Source organism: Oxyura jamaicensis, chromosome 2 (genome assembly GCF_011077185.1).
Source record: "Oxyura jamaicensis isolate SHBP4307 breed ruddy duck chromosome 2, BPBGC_Ojam_1.0, whole genome shotgun sequence".
NCBI lineage: Eukaryota > Metazoa > Chordata > Aves > Anseriformes > Anatidae > Oxyura > Oxyura jamaicensis.
The window spans coordinates 61,043,733-61,065,428 of record NC_048894.1 but is presented as its reverse complement, the minus strand read 5'-3'; the positions used below and the strand labels follow the sequence as shown (position 1 = coordinate 61,065,428).

The 21,696-nt window shown below is 40.0% G+C and overlaps 1 protein-coding gene across 2 annotated transcripts; it reads right to left on the bottom strand.

Annotated features, from left to right (window-relative positions):
* Window positions 1-3,188: 3,188 nt before the first annotated feature.
* On the bottom strand, window positions 3,189-21,083 carry PPP1R17 (protein phosphatase 1 regulatory subunit 17). 2 transcript variants are annotated; one of them, XM_035316728.1, is made up of 5 exons: window positions 20,519-21,083; window positions 13,761-13,870; window positions 11,823-11,975; window positions 10,204-10,365; window positions 3,189-3,758 (listed from the first exon to the last, which is right to left on the bottom strand). In XM_035316728.1, exons 2-5 carry the CDS (start codon window positions 13,840-13,842, stop codon window positions 3,679-3,681), a joined length of 477 nt encoding a protein of 158 aa, XP_035172619.1. In that variant the 5' UTR covers window positions 13,843-13,870; window positions 20,519-21,083; the 3' UTR covers window positions 3,189-3,678. The 2 variants fall into 2 exon arrangements, with proteins under 2 accessions (XP_035172619.1, XP_035172620.1); XM_035316729.1 differs by lacking the exon at window positions 20,519-21,083 and adding an exon at window positions 16,468-16,820.
* Window positions 21,084-21,696: the final 613 nt, after the last annotated feature.

Here is a 21,696-nt window from a genome sequence, read left to right as displayed (position 1 = left end):
ATGTTTAGGTGCACACTTTACTCCTTTTTTTTTTTTTTTTAAAAAAAAAAAAGTAAATGCCAAATTGCCAGACTATAAATAGGCGATTCTAAATGAACTGCAGAGAGTGATGTATGTTATGGCATTTTTATGGCTTTGCTTCAAGTTGATCTATACAGAGAAGGTAAAAAAAGCAGCTGTGTCATCAGAGATGTCAGTGGGACAATAACTCCTCTTCAGTGAAGACCATATAGTGCTATGGTAAGCTTAGAGCCTTTTATTTTATTTTATTTTATTTTATTGTTTTTTTTATATATATAAATTTTATTATTATTATTATTATTTTCATATTAAGCTCTGTCAATATTCCCTAGCCTTTGAAAAAAGTCCTCTTTAAAGCAATGAAGTCATTCACATCCTATTTGTGCTCCTGCCTTTTGTTCGGAGCCTTCATATCTAAACATGTGTTTTCATGGCTAATTCATTGCTGATGTTCATTTGAATCTTTTCAGGGCTCCACCTATTCGCTCTTACTTTATTGGGTTAATGAAAATAGTCACCAACTTTGATAGTAAAACTAGACTTGAATCTCACTCAAAGCTACATTTGAAGATAAGCTGAGCCAAGATACTTGGGTTAACACTGTGACAAAATGTTTTGGGGATGCACTAGCGCCTTTTTCTCCTCAGAGCATCTCTAATGATTCTCCAGAGTCCTGGGGCAGCCAGCCTGGAGCAATCTCAGGCTACTGTGCTGCTCTTTCCACGACTTGTATAAACAGAGAAAAACAAGCACTGCAGTCTCAAGGGTCAAGCACTGTGCTTGGCAGAGCCATGGGGAGCTGCTGGCTGGGAGAAAAAATTGTAAACATCTCCTGAGTCCTGTGTAAGTACCAAGTGAATACCTCTGAGGCACCTTCATTGTAGGGTACAATACTGGTTTGCAACAGGAGGGAGTAGTTAAAAGCTTGAAAAGGCCTAGCATGAGCACTGTTTGTATTGATACTGTTTTGAGAGAGTTCTTACAGAATGGCCACTCTCTGTCTTTGCATCTCATGCATATTTCTTCTCTTCTCCTCCCCACTGCTAACATCAATATAGAAGCAGAGTTTGATTGCCCTTGGTGAGTACCACACGTTTTCTTTTACATTATGCAGAAGCTTCTGTAGGGGGACAAAAGCTGTTTTAGTGGTGCAGAATCTCAGCTGGGATTCAATAATTCAGCTACAACTCAGTTTACATCAGTGTAATTCAAACAGGAGTAAGTTTTAGCAGAAGATAATAAATTGTGATAAATGTTTTTTTTTGTTGTTTGTTTGTTTTTTTGAGAAACGGGACCACAGTTGTACTCTAAGGATGGGTATAATAACTAATAGGCTTGGTATTTTTCTTGTATGCTGAAATTGTATTAAACCTTCCTGGAGTGAAGGAAACTTCAAGGTTTTTGTTTATGTGTGCAAAGAAGCTGTTCCTTTTTCTTTTTCAGCTCATTCAGGCTCTTAGCTGGTGTGAACTGGTGTGTGCAAATACATGAATAGCTGCTTTACCTCACTCAAGCCTGAAATTAATTTTCTTAGAGCACTAAAAATATTCTTCACATTAGAAACTGCACCACTTACATAAAGCCCAATTGTTGTTGTAGTGCCTTGGCACTTGATAAATGTTTAGGGATTCTCATGCCATGGACCTTCTTTCACAGGGGCAACATATGATCTGTCTTCATGCCTGTGTTTTGCAGCAGGAGGAAGCTATGTCCTTTATTCTTTGTCTGAATCCCTAATCTCTGAAGTACAGCATGATCCCAAACTGGCCTCAGAGCAGTTTCATTCCCACTTTGTGTCCTGTAAGTATTCCTGTATTTAATCATCGTGCTTTGTTTGAACTACTTGAATGGGATCCAAATGAAACTCTGTTGGTAGTGAGAAGGGCATTCCAGGTCTGACCGTCAAGGAAGTCACAACCATAAGAAGAGGGCACAGGTGAATGACATGGCATAGAGTTTGGATGACCTCAGTGCCTACTTGAAGTTATGCGGATATGGAGTTTTAACTTCCAGTTCCCAAACCTAAATACTAACAGTGCGTTGGCTCATACATGTGACATACTGATTGTGTCTACATTCTTACCACGTACATGCAGTGACATACTTTAGTGTGTACCTTATGTGAATGTTATTATATGAAATAGTGATTGATCATATTTTAAATATTCTTTTATCTTTCAGATATATTAACAGAATTAAAAAGTATACCTGCTAGGTATCAGACATTCCATTAATAATAAAACTGCTCTCTTGTATGCTTTAATATACCATCATTTATTATAAGCTTGTTGATTACATTTTGAAGCTGAACATCTGTGAATGGACTGCACTCTCCTGAACGATGTTGGGTCAGTCACTGTGGCAAATGAAGTCCAAACTAGTGTGTTCCTCAGCTGTCTGCCTACGGGTGTTAAAAAGATTGCTGAATTCAGTCTGCCAGGCTAGATGATCTTTAACCTCTTTGCGGAGGTCCCTAAGGGTCCAGCTGGCAGTGCCACTCCATCTAGTGTACAGAGCTAATAAGGTAAGCAGAAATCTATCCAGCCCTACCTATTATGTACAATATTCTACAAGTACCCGTCTCTGCACAAATGTTGAAGACTGTAGCTGGCTGTGAAAACAATTCTTGATTGAATCAATGAGTTACACTATTAAAAATATATATAATAATAATAAGCATTATGCTGTTTCACCTTGCAGTATGCATCTGCCAATGAATAATGCTACTCCTTTTACTGGTTTGGAATCTCCTGTTGTGATTTTTAATCCTTACAGCCTCTCCTAGCTGAAAACTGAGGAATGAGTTTAAAAAGCAAATGTCAAAAGAAAAAACGTGGAGTAAAAGGATCAAATATAGAGCTAGTTCATCTTTCACCAACTCAGGAATAAAACCTTTGAAAGAAAAAAAAAATCAATAGTCTACATCAGTGTAACAGGCAAGTGTTGTGCTTCCCGTATGTTTCTCTTCTGAGAGCTCTGCCCTCTGTTCTATGTGATGTATCAATGCTGACAGACCAGAGCTGTAAGTTTTTGTACTGCAGTACCTCTACCCTTTTCTCCTCACAGATACCACTGATGAGCAGATACAGGCACAAGAAGTGTTTGCTTTGAATTTCAGGAACATCAACCACATCTGCCCTGCATGTGGAAATTTTCTTTGTGGTCAACATGATTCCAGTGGAGAAGAGCTGGAAAAATTAGGCGAAAAGTCGGGAGAAAAATGCAATTTGAATCATTAGCTGAGGTTTTACCACCCTGTGATATCCAGTGGTATGTGTTATCATACACTTACTGACACTCTGGTATCTAGTGCCAGCTACACTGTATTTATTGGTAGGATCCTTTTTGTCAATCCTCATCACCACACTACATGATACTAGATCTGAGCTCAGGTGGGTCCCTCAGAGACAAAAATCCCGGGAAGATGCTTTTAGAAAACCAAGAGAAACCTTCCAATCAGTGAATTTTCTGTCGTATCCTGTGATGCTTTCTGGGATTTCATGGGGTGCAGATAAGCACTTGAAAATAGTTTAAATTCAAGTGTATGTTTGAGAAACTTATTTTTTATAAAAATTAAAGGACATATTTTTCTATGTGCTGCCACTTCGAATGACCCAAAATTATTTACATTGCATTGTTGAAAATATCACTGTAATCTTAGCTGGGGATTGTGTCTCCATCCTTTTCTTCATCTTCCATAATCACTGTTTGCTTTTCTTCTGTAAGCAGCTTAGTCCCTTAAAAACAGAAGAACAAGAGAGAGAGAGAAAAGGAATTTATTTAAAATAGTACTTCTTCAGAAAATATCAGGATAAGAAGACTTTTTCTATCCCCTCTATTTTTTTGGTCCTGAAGTAGTTTTTCTAACACCATGGGAGTTACTCCTCATTTAGTTTTGGCATATCCATCTCCTCATGAACTAGAATTGGATCCCTGCATTTTTAGCTAAAATTACCAAGCATTCTTGAATCCAGCATATTTCTGCTACCTGTGAAAAGAGACACTGAAATATGTCTGGTAACCTGTTTGTTAAAAGGGTTTGGGAACCTAAAAAAAGAAAATGCTTGCCTGGTGAAATAAATACAGTAATTAATATGTGTATGCATTCTTGCTTTCCATATGTATATAGCAATATGACTTAGATTTCACAAATACAGTTGCCACAAGAGACAAATGCTAGAATACCCATACACCACGTACCATTCCCACTGAAGCTATATGGTATTAATAAACTGCAGAAGCAGCAAGATTAAGATTGATGTTAAAACAGACTCTGGTGTGTTACTGAAGACTTGGAGCAAGTATTTGAATTACTGAGGCTTGGGGTTTGAACAAGCTTTTGAGGCCTATCTATCCTGTAATATGAGAAGAAAAATAAGACCCCATCCTTATCACAAAAGCACGGAAAAACAACATGACATAAACTTGAAAGAAAGTTTGATTACACAGTTAGAGCGCACCATGTGGATTCCAGAAACCAGGTTCTTCAGATGTATGCATGCTATGTAACATATCTTCCACGTGTAAGTATTCTCTTCTTTCAAAGTCTTTCTTAATTAGATAGATAGGTTGTGGATCATATCTCCCACAAATCTCTCTGCTTTTCTCATTTTACCTTTCTCTCTCACTTTATTAAAACAGTAAGACCTTGAGGTTTTTATGTGATATCATAATGTCACAGTTACTTTAACTGCTCTCTTTATTAGAAATTAGATTAATAAAGCAAAGAGAGGACAAGGACAATGCCTTAAAAATATTCTTGATCCCCATTTTAACAGATTGTGTTGGTTTTGCCTGTTCCCAGCAGAAAAGCAAGCGACCTGTGCGATATAGTTCATGGCCACCTTCCTTGGTGTAGAGGTCAATATAGTCTAAAAACAGGATGAGGGCAACCACTGAGTTGAAACCAATGGAATATCTCCCCAGTTCAGTCTTAGTGTTTGCTTTTAGTCTGCACTAACCAGCTGAGCTGTTCTGTCAAACCAACCTGTTTTGCTTCTTTCTGCATTGAAAGCACTCTGGACAGAGAAGGCTTTCAGCCTTCACGAGTCTGAAAATAGAGCAATACCACACAGGAAGATTTTCTTCAGCTTTGGAGTCTGTTTGAGATTTGATTAATTAATAAAAATATTAACCTATACTGCTTTTCATTTAAGTTACCTCCTGCTTCGTTTATATGTGGTTCTTGTGAAATAGGTGGTTTCAGCAGGACTATGAGATAAACTGAAAGGTGTGCATGAATACTATTTTGAAACAAAAATGACTTAATTTGTTCAAGTAGCAATTGAGTAACCATAATTGTTAACAGCAAAGAATTATGTCATGTTATGGAGATGGATGTTAATGTTTCCCACCTTGACTTCTGTTCATTATAGACAATTTAGATGAATGCAGATTTTTGTTTTTCTGTTGTCTTTGTTGTTTCTTTGTTTGTTTTCTTCATGAAGTATTTGGAAGCACAACACTGAAGTTACTTTTTAAGAGCATTGTATTTGTGCTTTCAAATCTGATGAGAGCTAACCTGTCTTTAGGATAAACTCAGGAATAAGAGAACAAGAATGTAAACTAATTGAAGCTGCATTGTAATTGATCATGTCCACTCTCACTACTAATTGAATTACCAAGTCATGCAGGAAAAGTGAGTTGAATTCTGATGGCATGATTACATGCCCCTTTAGAGCAGGCCCTATACACAGCTGGAAGGTAGCAGCCAAGCAGAAGCACTCAGCTCTCATGTGGACCTACAGCAGAAGCACACCAGATGCTTACCATGATCAATAGCAAGATGATGACTGAGTCATCTTAGTGACTGGTGAACACTACTGGTTTTCAGTAGTGTTCAAAACTCAAAGCCCAGAGGATGGTATGGTCTAGAGTTGCAGGCTATTAAATTTCTACAGTATGGACCACCAGCCACTTCAAGAAAAACTATGTGTCTTTAACATCAGACTTCTAATGTGAAACAGTGGAAAAGTGGTACATACAAATGGTATAATATAGCTAGAATTATATTTATAACTCTGGGAAGTAATTTTTTTTTGTTTGATATGATGCCTCTGATCCCTTGTGGAGAAACCATGCTTTACAGAACACAGTGTGGAAATTACAAGTTTAAAAGGGTAAGTAGAATGTGGGAATTTGGGAACATTTGTAAATCAGTCTTTCTCTGTTTACTGTTCAAGTAAATCATTTAGCCTCCCTGTTTCTGTTTTCCCAGCTGTGCATATTATGAAATGCAGCTCATCCCGCAGATCTGTTTTAAGGATTGGTAGGTTTTTCTGTTAATATCTACCAAGAGATCTGATTAGGAAAGCAGCATAGAATTACAATGTAGTCATATTTTCCCAAAAGAACTTGCAACTACTTGCAATTTTTAGCTAGAGACTAGGACCTCAAAGGCTCACAGAGAGCTCATGAGAAATTCTATTAGGAAGATCAGATGTAGGCAAAAGAAATTGGGTTAGTTCAACCATTTGCCAGGTACCACCTAGATCTAAACCTCTCTTCCTGGGATATAAATCAGAAAACTGCCAAGAGGGCACCAGTTCCACTTGACTCCATATAGACAACTCCTGCAGCTGGGCTGGAAGATGACTTGAGTGCTCCAGTCACATCCCCTGTGCAGGAAAGGGGTTGTGCTGCTTCTAAGCAGGGGTTTTCACTGAGCAGGGGAATTAGTATCCTAAAGGAGCTACCATAACTGGGTTTGTAGGGCATAAGAGAGGGCTTGACACTGTGGTTTTACTAGTTATCTCTGATCTGATTAAGAAACCCTAGGCAGACATGTTTTGGAACCACGCTCCCATATTTACACCTGTATTTACATTCTTGCTCAAACCCACAGTCCCAGAGCTCTTACAAATGCTTCAGTTAATTGAATATGTTCATAAGTAGGGATAGCAATAAAGAGTGTCCCAGAGCTGAGTGCTGGCTTTAGATTGAAGTTAAATCATTTACTGTTGTGTGTGAGGAAAAAATATATATATATTAAAACTGTGATTATGTTTTGTCTTCTAGTCTAATTCCTTTAGAAAGCCAAGGCATTGGTTAATTGAAGGGTTGCTGGCCACTGGCAGAGGTCTCTATTCCATGGCTCAGTTGTACACACACAGCACAATGTTTTTTGTGCTGCTGCAACAGGAGGTTGAAGCCTGAATACATTTAAAAGAAAGGGAGGTTTTTGTGATGTCCGGACTTAGACATTTAAGTTGGCTCAGGAACTGATTTCCTTAGTCACCTGCAGACAACAGGGAGACATGGGTTCACCCAGGCAGCAACATAAAGATACTAATTTAGCAGCCACCTTTCTATAACTCCATTTTCCATTTGTATTGGATGCTTGCAAAGTGTAAAACTGATTCTACTTCTCATTCAGATCATGTGCATCCAGGAGATACATTATTTTTTGTTACTTTGTGTAGCTTGTTTGACTTGCTTTATTTATGATTGAGTCTATGGCTGCTCAAGGTGGAAGAGGATTGTCGTAGAGCACTTGTAACCAGCTGGTCAAAACAAAGATAGATAACACAGCTGCCTTTTTAATCTACATTATCAACAAAGATATTTGTGTGGACAGCTGCTTAAAAAGATAATCTAGTAATTATGCTCTGTTACTACAAACAATTACATGGACTTTTTTCATATTGCTTTTGATACACCAGGAACAGGGACATTTGGGAAGGGATGAGAAGGGGAAACCCTCAAAAATCAGAACAATCCTCAAACACAGGTCACAAGAGGTACATGTGTGCACTGATTGTGCTGCTTCCTCCTCCAGTGCCAGTACCAGGGACACAGGGACAGAAAGGCCTTTCTATATTTATTTAGCTCACGTAGTCCTGCTGGGGCTTCTCAGGTCTCTGAGTCTATAATTCAAATGCTATTTTGCACAGCTGTTCCACAAAAGTTCAGTTTGTTTATTCTCTGTCTGCTACCTGATGGGATAACCCTGAAAGTAAACAAATAGTAAATACCGGACCAGCCCTCAGCCACAATGAATCACTTTTTCATAGCAAGACACTGAGGTGCTGCCAGCAGCTTTCAACCAGCAGAGCTCTGTATGTTGTTATGTATCGTGAAAATATGCATCTGTAGAGGGGGAACCACAATCAGGCATTCACACATAGGCTGCTTTGCCCCCATTAGAAGCAGAAGTCTGCCAGAGGGAGTCAATCATTAGCAAATGGACCCAGGGAACAGGATCTGAAAAAATTTTCTTCAGGGAGAGGCAGCATCTAGCAGGCTGCTTTGTATCCATGCTGAGTGCTGGAAGGTATATTCACCAGTAGGCAAGAGTCATTGGAGGTATAATTGAAAACAATTGAAAAATGTATTAGTTTCTATCATTCTCCTATAGCAAATGCACACACTTGGAAATTTGTAGCATATTTGAAAGTCACTGCATTTTTATTTTTATTTTTTCTATTCTTTCCTTTTGAGTTTTGTGATTACCAAATCATTTGGGGATTGTAACATATTTCTGTTACCATATAACTTGTATTAACTTCCTGTTGCTATAAAAGTTATTAAAGTTAAAGAAGTATTCATGGGAGGCAAGATGAGAACATCCTTAAAATGATTATTTCACCCTTAAGTGCCTACTTGAGCTAATCAAGGCTAGGCTAGAAACATGAAGTAATAAGGGACTAGATGCTAATCTAATCAGAGTGTTGTTGAGATGTGTCAAGGAAATAATTAACTCTTGCTTCATCCTCTTAGCTAGCAATTACTTTTAAACCAAAACAAGAGTCAATCATCTTAGCTTCACTGTCACACAGTTCATCTTTGATTTCTATTGAACGCTTTTTTACTTTCATATCCTCCTTCTCTGTATATACCCTGAAGTCCAGAGAACACACTGCATACTCAAAGGTGCTACAAATGGCTGAAAGCAACTTTCTTGAGAGTGTTTTTGAATTGACCAAAATAATGAATTTACCTCATCGTGGTCTACAACTTCCTTGCGAGGGGGAGTGGAGAGGCAGGTGACCTATTCTGCATAAACACCAGTGATAGGACCCATGGGAACGGGATGAAACTGTGGCAGGGGAAATTCAGACTAGAAATCAGGAGGAGATTTTTCACCTTATAATTACCAGGTGTGCAGAAAATCCCATGAGTACCCAGAACTCAGGTGCTTGATCTACTGAGCTGCTTAGTCACTCAGAGCCACAGCATCTGCCACAGGACCTCTTCATCTGATGTGTCCTACAGTTTGGTTGTGCCAAACCACAGAAGAACTGGTTCATACTAGAGTTTCCTAAGAGAACAGGATTTTCCACTTTCAGCACTAGTTTTGGATCTGGTGTTTGTTGGCTGATTTGTTGCTGTTGTTGTTTTTCCTTCATTTGTTCATTCACTCATTCATTCATTTTTTGCTCCAGCATGTGATCAGGAAACAGCTGGTTTATAGCATACATACTTGTGCTATTTCCTGTGTCCATGGTTTGCAGCAGTAATTAACACTTCCACAGTGCTTTACATCTTGAAAAGGTTTCAGACACATTGATGAACTGAGGCTCTTCTGTGTTACAGGAATGTGGGAAACTCAGCAAACAAAGGGTCTTAGGGCCAAAACATGGGTGGCTGAATCCATATGCTCATTGAACAAATTAGCTGCTGCACTGTGAATTGTGCCAGAAACACAGAACTGTCTTTAGGGTGCTGTTAACTGCAAGTTCACAGCTTGGTTTCCTCAGTGCCTGCTAGGGACTCAAGTGTGGTGGTTTTACCATGCTAGGCAGCTGAACACCACAACCGCTCTCTCACTCCCCCTCCTCAGATGAGGAGGGGAAGAAGACCCAGATCCAGTACATCAAGTTGACAGGAGTTTCATCAGGTCAGCTTTGTTCCAGGATGTTTGAGGCAATGTGAGCTACACTGGTGCCGGTGGCTTTAAAGTTTACATTGTGCTCAAGTTTGAAAAGCAGGGCAGGGGCTGGATTTTCAAAAAAAAAAAAACAAAATTTTGTCTGCATGAGATAATCATGTGACATAATGTCTCCTCTTGCTCCCCTTCCCTTCTGTCCCAAAAGCATGAGCAGTGGGTACAGAAAGGACTTTCCATGAACCACCACTGCTGCATACTTTGACCAAATAGATCCAGTTCGGAAGGAATTGCTGAGTACACTGGGGAAAACAACATCCTTTCAGCCTTGGAGCACTTTTAATTAAATTTCTTACCTATTATCAAGGGTGGGATGTGTATTGCAGGAGTATCTTTTCTTCTTGGCTTTTTCTGCTCCAGTTCAGTGATCTGAGAGCCTGGACTCACTCTCTCTCTCTGTGGCTTCTCTGTGATACCATACCTTTTCAGCAGATTATCAGAGAAGTCTGAAAGTATGCCTGAAGGGAAAAATAAAAGAAAATGACACATTGGCCTTGCAGACACTGAAGAAAACTGCACCTGTATAACTTTCACAATTACTACTTTGAAGTAAGGATGCATGAATATATGTTCTACTCTGTATGGTGTGTCTTTTCTTCTGGATTTGTATAAGAGTACATTTCTTCAAGTCAATTATATCCCATAGGCTATAGACAGTGAGACTCTCAGGCAGCTGGTCTATGGCTGTACCTAATGGGCTAAACTGTAGCTACCAGAAATCATGGTAAAGATGAGTGCAATGCTCTATTTTGGAAGCTTAGGCTTATTATCAAAGTAGTTTAATCATATAGATGCTCAAGTTTTTGCATGGGAGCATTGTGGCTATTCCAAAGTGGCCTATTTTATCTAGAGAAACTCTACTCCTCATAAAATTGTTACCTGGGGTACAGAATGCAGCTTTCCAGGCTCTGAACAATTTCCTAAGAGAGAAAATTACTAAGAGGCAGATACATGTGAAAGCTGAAGAGTCAGGGCTGATGAGTTCAATATCTAGATTATAAATACTGGAAAATTCCAGTGAATCCCAATGCTTGTTTTTCGCTTGGTAAGTGTGACTTGTTGCAGGCATACAACAAGGGACCATGCACTGGGTTACTGGCTAACTCCTCTGTATATATGTAGCATGGGAAGAAGAAGTCAATGCAGTTGACACAAGAGCACAGCTCTCTCCTCAGAGAACACACAAAGAGATCATGTTAGCAGAGGGAAGTGACAAACATTCATTCCTCCAGCTGATATTGGAAAATTGTCAGATTTCAGTGGCAGTCACCTGCTCATTCTTCCCTCACCCTGGTTGGTGGCATTTAGTTCTTGAACTGCAAAGGTATGTTGGTGGAGAGCAGCAAAAAGCATCCTACAAGGAGTTCCTTTGTTGCTGCGGTGTTTTCTGCTGTGGTGTTTCTTCCTAAACACATACCCTTTGCCAGGGTCCCCATATGCACAGGAGCTCTGCAATTCTGGGAGGAGCACCCACAGCTGGCCTGTGTGTGCCTCTCCTGTCTGCTCCCAGCCTCACTCCTGCTCAACCTTCCCCTGGGCACAAGGAGGTACAGGGCCTGAACTGGATCCTTTTTAGTTTTGGACCAGATTGAATCTGGATGTCTAGCATCACTAAGCTGATGGAGATAAGCACACACCATTTATCACCTAAAGGCAGTAAGACCATGAGTCCCAAGGGAGCATGTTTTTCAGGCACACACACCCACACACCTTGGTGTTCCTGTATGCTATGAGAAAACCCTTTGTCTAACAGGGAATGCCTTTGAAAAATCAGCCTCGCTCTATTCACCTGTCTTCTGGGGTGCGCTTGGCATGCAGCTGTGTTCCTGCCTACTTCCAAGGGGATGTAAAGAGATCTCTTGGCCAATCCTCTAGGATGAACTGGGATTTTGAAGTCAAAATATTTATTGCTTACCTGTTAGTGGTGGGGGTGTGTGTAAAGCTGGTGTATCTTTTCTCCTTGGCTTTTTTTGCTCCTGTTCGGTGTTTTGGGAAGGCTGAAGAGTTTTACCTTTCCTTGGTTTCTTTTTGAGGTCACAGCTCTTAATCAGCTGCTCTGAGAGGTCTTCTGCATTAAAAAAAATAATAATAAAATAATAATAAAAAAAAAGATGAATAGAAATTGAAGCTGAAGTGAAATAATAAACCAGACGGTGAAAAGAAAAGCTTTAATAATACTGCTTTCATCCAAGTAGTCTAAAACGCCTGTGGAAAAACATCTTCTAAATAGAAAGTCGATACAAGAGGCCTCTATGCCACACTATGTGGGAGTCAAGTGACTTAGGTGGTCCTTCTGCTGTGTAGGTGGTAGACATAAAGTAGAAGAAGAAAGCTGTGGACAGCGGTGTGTTACATGGCAGAGGGAAGGCTCTATCATCATTCAGAGGTCCTGTGTCCATCACTGTTTCGCTCAGCTTTAGAGCTGTGCAGGCTGTCTTACAGAGTTACAAGGGCACTTCTGTGAGGTAAAGATTTTGAGGGGGTAGGGGGGGCGGGTGTCAGCCTGAGGTATTGGCAAACCAAGCCAGTATATTGTTCCCTTCAAGAGCCGGCTTTATTTCCAGAGCCACTGAGCCATCGGTGTTGACTTTCAATTTACTTAACATTACACTGGATTTTTGTTTTTCTCTTCAAACAAGCCTTGACTCAGATGGTTGGCATAGTTTTTTTTTTTTTTTTTTTTTTTTTTTCCTGCAAGGATCTGCATTTCTGGGTGCTTATGCAAGCTAAAATTGTTGAGTTTAGCCTGTCATTAGCATCATCACACAAACCAAAGCTTTGATTTCTCAAATGTTGCTTGGATGGCTTCAGCAGGGCCCCCCAGCCCCCATGGACAACCTCTTGCTTAGATCCTTGGAAGATGCAGATCATATTTTCAGCCCTCCTAGGCTTTCTGCATGGTCTTAACCATGCGAGTTAACTCATTTAACCTCCCACTGCCTCAATTTCCCATCCCTTGATGGGAACATCTGTAGAGTGGGACTAGTTCCGTACTTATTTAACTACATAATTTTATGGAACAATTACATTTAGCACAGTTATAGAAGTGGTGCCTTTGGCTAGAAATGCTGTAGCACAGGCAGGACGAAGATACCTTCCTTACAGGCAGACAAAGAAAGTTCATAAAATTCTGCTTGCCCAGGATGAGACACTTTTGACAAGAAATTGAAATTGCATTTGTGTTTCATTACTGTCATCAAAAGGCAACAATGAGCTAATAGATTTTGTTTTCTGGCCTGCTGAATCTTTATGACAATTCTGCAATGCTGGGGTGAAATAATAGCATTTGAAGCAGATACAAAGACCATGCATATGCAAAAAGCACATCTATCATGTATGAAGTCTGATATTTAGGTGTCTGGTGGAGGCAAGATGCCTCTGGTACTCTCAGTGCAAAAGTTATATATGAAATAGGTTCAAGAGAGGAAACAGATTGAAAATGAAGGGGGAAAATAATTTAGAAAGCTGCCCCAGTGGATGCAAAGAGGGTGTTTGAAATCTGTTACTGAAATTGCATATGGAATAAATATTTAGGTAGGGATCAGTTATATCCTGACATTCAGTTTATTGTAGTATACATGAAGAAACTCTACTTTTTCTAGGGAAAAGAACAATGATGCTTTTTCCTTGTTAATTAACTTAGCTCTAGAGCTTCAGCTAATATTTATATGCAAGAAAAACACTCTTTGCTTTTCCATCTGGCATCAGAAGTGTCGGCAGAAGGTGTAATCTATCGGGTTTCATGAGGACTCATTGTATTGCTGGAGGGGAAAAACAGCCACCGGACAGGACCTAATGATGTGAAGACAGCACCTCTCCAATTTCTGCAATTACATCATCTAATAACACTTACCTAAATGGTTACAGTGTGAATCTCGCTTGTCCAGTCTGTCTTCTGGGATATCAAGTGGCTGAACACATTCTGTTGACATCATTGAAATGGGCTTTTCTTCCCCTTTGAAACTACAGCACCAAAAAAATAAAATTAAATTAAAAAAGGTGGCAGCATGACATAAAGCAGAACGTGTCAGTGTTAGGCATGCACTTGCTAGCCAGATCAAGGCAAGTTCTTGTCTTCCAGCTGCTCTCTGTCATACAGTCTGCTGACCTGATTTAGCTCAAGCATGCTAAGAGCTACGAGATGCGTTTGTTCACAGCCTTGATTACACATGTAATATCCCATTTTTCCACCCACTTTGCTGTAAGCAACCCACACAATCACAGGAAATATATCAGCTCTGTGGAAGAATACTGCCTTTGATTGTCCAGAAAGTGCTATCACGTACACAAAGTAAATGCTAGGAAATAGCATGTTTTGTTCTGTTTTCCGTCTACATTTTTCCTCAGCTGTAAACTAAGGATCATGTTTGGTGTTTATTATACAATCCAATTACTAATGTTGATGAGTTATTCTTACAATTCCAGTTCCTCTAAAAGGGCCTGGTTACCCCCCAAAGACCCAGATGTGACAGCTGATTCTGGAAGATGGTCAGTGCCTACAAACCCCAGTTAGTGTGAGGCAGGTGTCCTTATGGCCTTGGTAGGAACAGTGGGGACCCATTTCATAAAGCTGCATAAGCATCTGTGTTTGTAGGTCTCAGTCACTACTTTGGGCTTCAAGGTGTTTTATCCCTCCTTACTTTTAAGTGTAGAGGTTTCCAGTGCCCACTCTCCCTACCTGAGCATCCCCAGGATCCCCCAAAGCTGAGATTTGATACTGGACTTGCTCACTCTGGACCCACTCCAGATGCCATCACAGGGCAAAGCTGGTTAGACCATTTTTTACTGTCAATAATTTCTATTGTTGCTGAGCAGAAACCCATCAGAATAACAGAGCATTGTTAGATGAAAAAAAAAGTCAATCTGAAGGTGTGTTCCGCATGATCTGGGCATCACTGGCTTAAGCCAGCTACAGCTGTGGTAGTTTCCCAATCACAACCTTTGTTCTCTATTTTTGGGGAATAAGAGCAGATTGTGACTTCCTTGACTTCGTTGTAGGGAGCAGGAAGGCAATGAAGAGAAAAAGCTGGAGGCAACATTAATAGTAGAAGGAAATTAGAAAAAAATAGAGGAGAGAAAGGGAGGTGGTGAAGGAAGGGTAAACAACAGAGAAAGGTGAAAGAAATGGCAGTCAGAGGAAAAACAAGGAAAATGAGGGGGAGATGAGAGAACAGGAGACTACTTTGCAAGTTCATTTTGATTTTGCTGGAGGTCTAGAAACTGCATATAAATGTAATGTATGTCTGTAAATTGAAGGTTTTGTTTGTTTATTTGTTTGTTTTTGTCAGCAATAAACAGAACAGTAGGGCTGTTAACCTCATTCTTCTGACTAAACTTGCACCTATATAAAGAGCAATTAAACCTCAAGCAAAATCCAGTCACATAAATATTTGTCAAACAAAATATGAAAGGTTGGAATCATAATCATCCAATGAGGTAATTCTTCAGGGGATGGAAAAACATGTCCTAAACTCTACTGACTTCAGAATAAGTGGGGCAACACTAACTTTCGGTAATAAAGGTCAGGAACATTGACTCATAGTGTACTTAAGGCATTAAGTCCCATACCCTTTAGTATTAAAAAAATCACAGAAATTTGTAAAATTCCATAAATTCATAAATATCTTACTGAATCAGGCCTGGATACGGGGTTCAACCTCTGCAGTATTGTCCCAGTCTAGCCTCACATCTGTAATAAATGGTTATACTGCCTAAAAACAGCATTAGCCTTTATAAAATAAATAAATAAAAATAAATCTTCCTTTTAGGAAGTTCATTCATAAAGAAATCTTTGAATGCACCTTAACATGGTATGCTTGCTCTATTGACTTTATAAATAAGCAGTAAATATGGCTTAAAATAAAGCAGTCAATGTTTCATTTAAAACATAAACTTATTATATAGCCATATGAAGAGTTACACTGCACTTTGTGATTAGAGGGAGAAACTGTTTATTTCTTCTGTGCCATTTGATTTTATAGGATTTGATTAAAATATGCTGGCTGTTAGCTAAATATTATGTTTGTGGGGATAACATTATTTTCTGAAGAATACCCCTTTTAGAAAGTTTTCAGTAAAATCAGGGATACCATTTCAGATTATGGATCTTTTTAAAATAGGTTTGGGGTGAAAAAAAATGTTGAAATAAGGAGTAAAATTTAATTGTAAAATTGGTAGTAACTTATACCATTAAAATCTGCTTAACACTAGTCTGATTTCACTAAGCTCTTTCATGGAGTTATTTCAGCTAATGAAAATCAAACTTGTAAAGAGACTTCATCTAGGATTGGTATATGCAAATTATAAGAGATTGCCTTATTATTTTCTCTTAATTCAATAGATCGAAAAATAATTTTCCGAACTTAATCTCCTAGACCTGTCTTTATATTTACACAGTAATGGACATCAAGCCCTCAGCATCTGCAGTGCTTTAAAATATGGCTTTACAGCCTAACTTCTGACCACATTTATTTTGAAAAGTTTGCCTGGCAGAAAGCTTTGCCGTGCTTACAAATGTGTTCCCAATCTTTGTGACAAAAAAATACAAAGAAAAGGATTACCAGAATGCATAGTGGTGTCTTGGGTCTCTGTATGTTGCATATGATGTGCAAAACTGTGAGTGATGTTATTTCCTGTCGCTGTGCATTACACACAAGTCTCTCATTCAAAGGACGTGATGTATGTGAGGATCGTAATAGTGCTTTCACAAACCACTAAAATCAATTCCTGACACTGAAGAAACAGTTTCCCCAGTAATGTTTCGTGGTGGAAAGGAAGACTGCCATAGTGACTATATGAAGTCATTAATAAGCCTTTACAAATGGAAGCACATTCCCAGATTTTAGTGTGTTAAGTGCAACTTCTTTCCTACCTGCCTTCATTCTAACACATTTTGTGCTCTCCTGCAGTCAGTTACCTTCTAAGGCAATGCCTGCTATATGGTGGTCTAAGATTTTTTTTTATTATTTTTATTTTTTTTTCTTGCACTCTATTTTATCTCTTAGTATAATGAGCCACATTCATCCTTCTTGCAACTTTAATGCTTACAGTGAAATTCTAAATCACACTCAGCAGGAGACACTTTCTGAAATGGTTATAGATTTTTCCATATGAATTAGAATTCAACAGTCACTTAGCCTGAGACTTTAGTACAATACATCCAGGCTGTACCAACCTCCTGCAGAGATGTGTGCTCAAAGAAGTCTCCTGGAGTCTCTAGCTTTTGGGAAACGACACAGCAGAGATGCCTTAAATGTTTCTGTAAAGGCTGAGGAGTTCTGTTTTTGCCTACATAGTTTTTTGTTTGTTTCTTTGTTTGTTTGTTTGTAAAAGCATTCAACATCAAATAGGACAGGCTCTACATATAGAGACAGAAAAGCAAGAAATTATAAGGTACAACTGATAGCTACTTCAGCCTCACATGGACTAGCTCTCATGCTGAGTCACTGTCATATAATAGCAGGACTCCTTTTAACATATATACTTATAAGAGATGGGAATTCAAATGAAACAATACCTGAACTTTTCACTTTCTAAATGGCACCTTTGGTATTATGTAGCTTAAAACAAATACTCTGAATTGTTGTGCTTTTTTTTTTGTTGTTTGTTTTGTTTTGATTGTTTTGTTTTGTTTTTGTTTTATCAGAAGTCTTGTTGATTGGAGTGCTCTGTTATGGATACCCAGAGAAAGGAGATGTACAGCTCATACCGCTCATCAACATGGTTTTGAAACACATACACACACAAATGCATGCAAATAATAGAATTCTTTTCTTTGCCTAAATTGTGGGGCTTCATCAAAAAGTCTGCCAATACAACCAATTCTAGGGTCCCATTAGATATAAATATTTTCTCTAGAGATGGACAAAAAGACCAGTTTTCTTTTACCATTTTACTGTGTGGTTAATACAGATACTTGTCTCAAGTGGTCAGGGTAGAGCTTAAGGAAGACTCAGAAAAGCCACTCTCAGAGGCTTCTTCCAAAATGTTATAAATTTTTGAGGTCATCTGATCATGTGACATTCAAACCATCTTGAAATGAAAGCTCATGGGAAAACAAGGTGATTGTTCTTGCCCATAAGATGGAGAAAATATTTTCTCTTCTTCAGTTTTTATCAAAATTTAGAGGGGCTAATTGGGAACAGACATCAATAGTACTCACCATTAAGGATGTGACTTGTTACACATACATGTCATTTCCTGTTATTATTTCCCCTAGAATTTGTGAACTGCCCTTTTGTAAAGTCTCCACAAACTGCTTTTGAGGGCTTCAGTAGGCCATCTGTTGCTGTCCATAAGCTTTTTTTTTTTTTTTTTTTTTTTTTTTTTGGTCAGAGGAATGTTTTGTTTCCACAATTTACAAAAAATCCCCCCCAAAAGCATGCACTAGTTTGCAGGACATGCATCATCATTAACAACATCCTTGGCATGTTTACATGGACATTACCTAAATAAAAGTACTCTTAAGAGCATACTTTTTCTAGGTGGCAGTAGGCAATCTGAACTGAATGTGTATTTGTTTTGATAGGTTGATAAAAATGCTGCCACAGAAGCCTCTATGACACCAGGTACCTGGACCCCAAACACTTAAGGACATGCATCTGCTGTGAATAAAGACCATAGATCTGTACACAGATCACAGTACACAGATCACAGTACAGATCTTGGGTCAGTTGGACCACTCATTTCAAGGCTACATGTTCCTTGTCAGAAGGGTGACAGAAGTTGTGTCACACTCTTTGTTTTTCGTCTAATGGCATTTGTTGCAAGGGGAATGAAAAACAAAACAGAGGTTGTGGGCAGCCTGGAGTGGATTTTCCCCTCACTATAACCTTGTTGGAGCCTGTGCTTGTGTTCTACTCCTGGGGAAGAAGCCAAAGAGATACTGGATGAAGGAGAGTTCAAGAGTAGAAATGGGGCCTGAGGGTGGGAAAGCATGCACACATGCTTTTCTGCATTCCCCTATGCACAGGCCTGGCCTATCTGCCACTGATGCACCCTACAGCTGGAAATGGAAGCAAGAGGGATTATCTTACAGTGTGCTGCCACATGCAGATATGAGCCAGGGGCTACTGCACTGAAGGCAGTGCTTCGCTACACTTCACTAAGAACTGCTGAAGGATCAGGGTTTGCCCTCTGAGACTGGTATGTTTCCTTCCACAATGCACACCCTTATGCTCTCCTGACAGGCTTTGACATATATTTATTTATTTATTATTTATTTATTTATTTATTTTATTCCTTTGCTCCTCTCAGTCTGGTTTCAATGTGCACTGGAGCAAAGAAGGATGGGCAGGCTCCCAGCATCCTCACCAGCTCGTCTTCCTTCAGTAAATGTGCAAGTAAGACTTGTCCTCACTTCTGTTGCATGTCCTCTGCAGGTACCTACAGTGTCAGTAGGCACCTTATTTTCACAAAGTCATTCACAAATGTGTAAGAGGGAGTTAGATACCACCATATGGGTGTAGTCACCTTGCACCCACCTGCTAGCCACAGAGCTCATCTGAAACATTTCTGGGGCCACAGGGAATGTACTGAACCTGCAAGCCTTTGGTTCCTCCAGCCTGCGCCCAGCAGGCAGCCTCGGCTCCTCTACAGGCATCTTCACCATTCCCTGCTCCTACCCCTCTACAACTCCTTCCCAGGCAAATCTTGTGAACAAAGCAAAGCAATCCATCTACTGCAGTTGGAGTAGTAATTTGATGCCTTAAAAATAGAAACTCTGGGTTTTCTTGCCTTGCACTCCAAAATTTCTATTACAAGTTTTGCTATATTTTTAACATTACTCTCTTGGAGTGACATATTCCTGAGCACACAGAACAGCCTCATATTACTGTGTAGAGTTATTTCTTCAATTATTTGAGCAAAAGGCATTTTTTTCCTACCATTCTTGTCAGATTAATCTGATTTATTTTTATTTTTATATTTTACCCTAAAGCATACTTCAAACTTCTTAGGAAATATATAGGTGTTTGAAAGGCTGATGCTGGTGTCTCCCTCCGTCAAAATTTTGCTGCTAATAATTGCAAAAGATCCCACAGAACTGTCTGGGAGCAGGTTTTTGTCACAGACAGTGCATTTCTAGGGTTAGTTCAAAAGCCAGTCTGGGCTGGGGACAGGGTACCGGTACTTCTCATAAACTTGAAAAAAATTATCTCAATTTTTTAACTTTAATCAATGGAAAAATATGCAAAGGTTCTGGCAACAAAGTTTTTGCCTTTGAGAAAATAAAAAATACAAAATCTTTCTTAATTGTTTCCTCGAGGTGCAAACTAACCCTTGCACGTGCCAACCCTTTGTAGAGGCATAAAGTGTCGCAATACCAGCTTCCATTCTGCTCCTTACAGTGTCCCACCCCAGCAGTAGAAGTTAGTTGAAGCAGTCATCCTAATGCCCTCCACTCCCCAGGACCCCATCCCATTCCTTTCAGCCTCAGTACAGCCTCACCCCAACTTTCCCTGCATGGGAGCATCCCCAGCCCATTCCCCGTAGGGTGGGGATGTGTGATACGAGATTGACCTCACTGGTGGTATCTGCTAGAGCAAAAAGAAGAGAAAAAGAAAGGAGTGAAGCAAGAGGCTACCCAGGCAGGAGGGCGGCTGCAGTACTTACGGAGCGGTGCAGGGGAGGGTGCAATTCGGCGCTGGGGCTCCCTGGAGCACCAACTTTCCGTGCTGGGGTGCCGCTGGGTGCTGCTGCCCACCTTATCTAGGGAGCAGTAGGAGCAGTTGCTATGGCAATGCTGGGATCAGGTGTCCTTCGGGAGGCTGGGAATCAGCATCACCGCTGCCCTGCACCCAGCGGGTCCCGGTGGTGTGGGAGAGGGGTCGGGATGTGGGACACTGGCAGTGCCTCAAGGAGAAGGCATCTTTCTGGCCAGGAGACCAGTCTGCTGTGCTCACAGGACAAGAAGGGATGAGGTTTTAGTATGTAGCAAAGGGAGCCAAAAGGCAAGCTGCAGCAGCCGTGTCAAGAGGCACAAGGGAAACAGCAAGGGGAGGGAGCGAGTCTGATGCTGTCTGGGACCCAGGGGAGAGCCAAGGATAAAAGTGGAGCGAGGAGGCAGGGCACGTGTCTAGGAACAGCAACGGGAGCACTGAAAGTGATGGACATGCTGAGGTTTGGCAATGACTGTGGTGTTTGTGTGTGTATCTGGCCACAGCTAGTTACACAAGCATGGTATTTATGGGGCCAGGAAGGGAGTCTTCTGTGGCTGCCTGTTGTTTGCCAGCGGAGACCAGTCTCTCCTATTTTAGCCCACTGTTTTGGATGGAGCTGTTATTTCAGCCAAGGGAAAACTATGCAAACATGCCTGCTATTGGAAAATCTCTGTGAGAAGCACTCTACTCAGTGGTGGGATTATGAACTGCCCCTCTCTTGGTATTCACTTGCAACCAAAATGCCTTTTTTAATCCTCTTTCATTAAACCATCATTACAACACCGTGACTGCTCACAGATATATTTTTCTTGCAGTTATCTTCACATTTTTCCCCCCACTCTGTAACTGCAGTTCAGCAGCAACAGCATGCGGTGCATGCTTTGAATCAGTTGGAGTTTCTTTCATAAATAATATATGTACAGATGGCCCAAAGGGGCAAAGTGCTAATTCCTATTTCTGCAAAATATGCAGCACCCTCAGATCCTCTATATTTGAGACACAAAGTGTGGAGTAAATTAAATGCTCTCAGGACACCACATGAAAGCAATACCAGCTTTCCCTGTTGATGTCTCGGAAAGACAAACATATTTATTACCTTGCAGAGTGTAATTTGTATGTGTTTATTTGTGT

What these genes read in the sequence shown, in the direction of transcription:
- PPP1R17 (XM_035316728.1), bottom strand. Translation starts at nt 13,842, where the DNA reads ATGATGTCAACAGAATGTGTTCAGCCACTTGATATCCCAGAAGACAGA. An exon ending in TTCACACTGTAACCATTTAG is followed by an intron (nt 11,976 to 13,760) that starts GTAAGTGTTATT and finishes TTTTTAATGCAG; the next exon opens with AAGACCTCTCAGAGCAGCTG. An exon ending in CATCCCACCCTTGATAATAG is followed by an intron (nt 3,759 to 10,203) that starts GTAAGAAATTTA and finishes TCTGTTTTTAAG; the next exon opens with GGACTAAGCTGCTTACAGAA.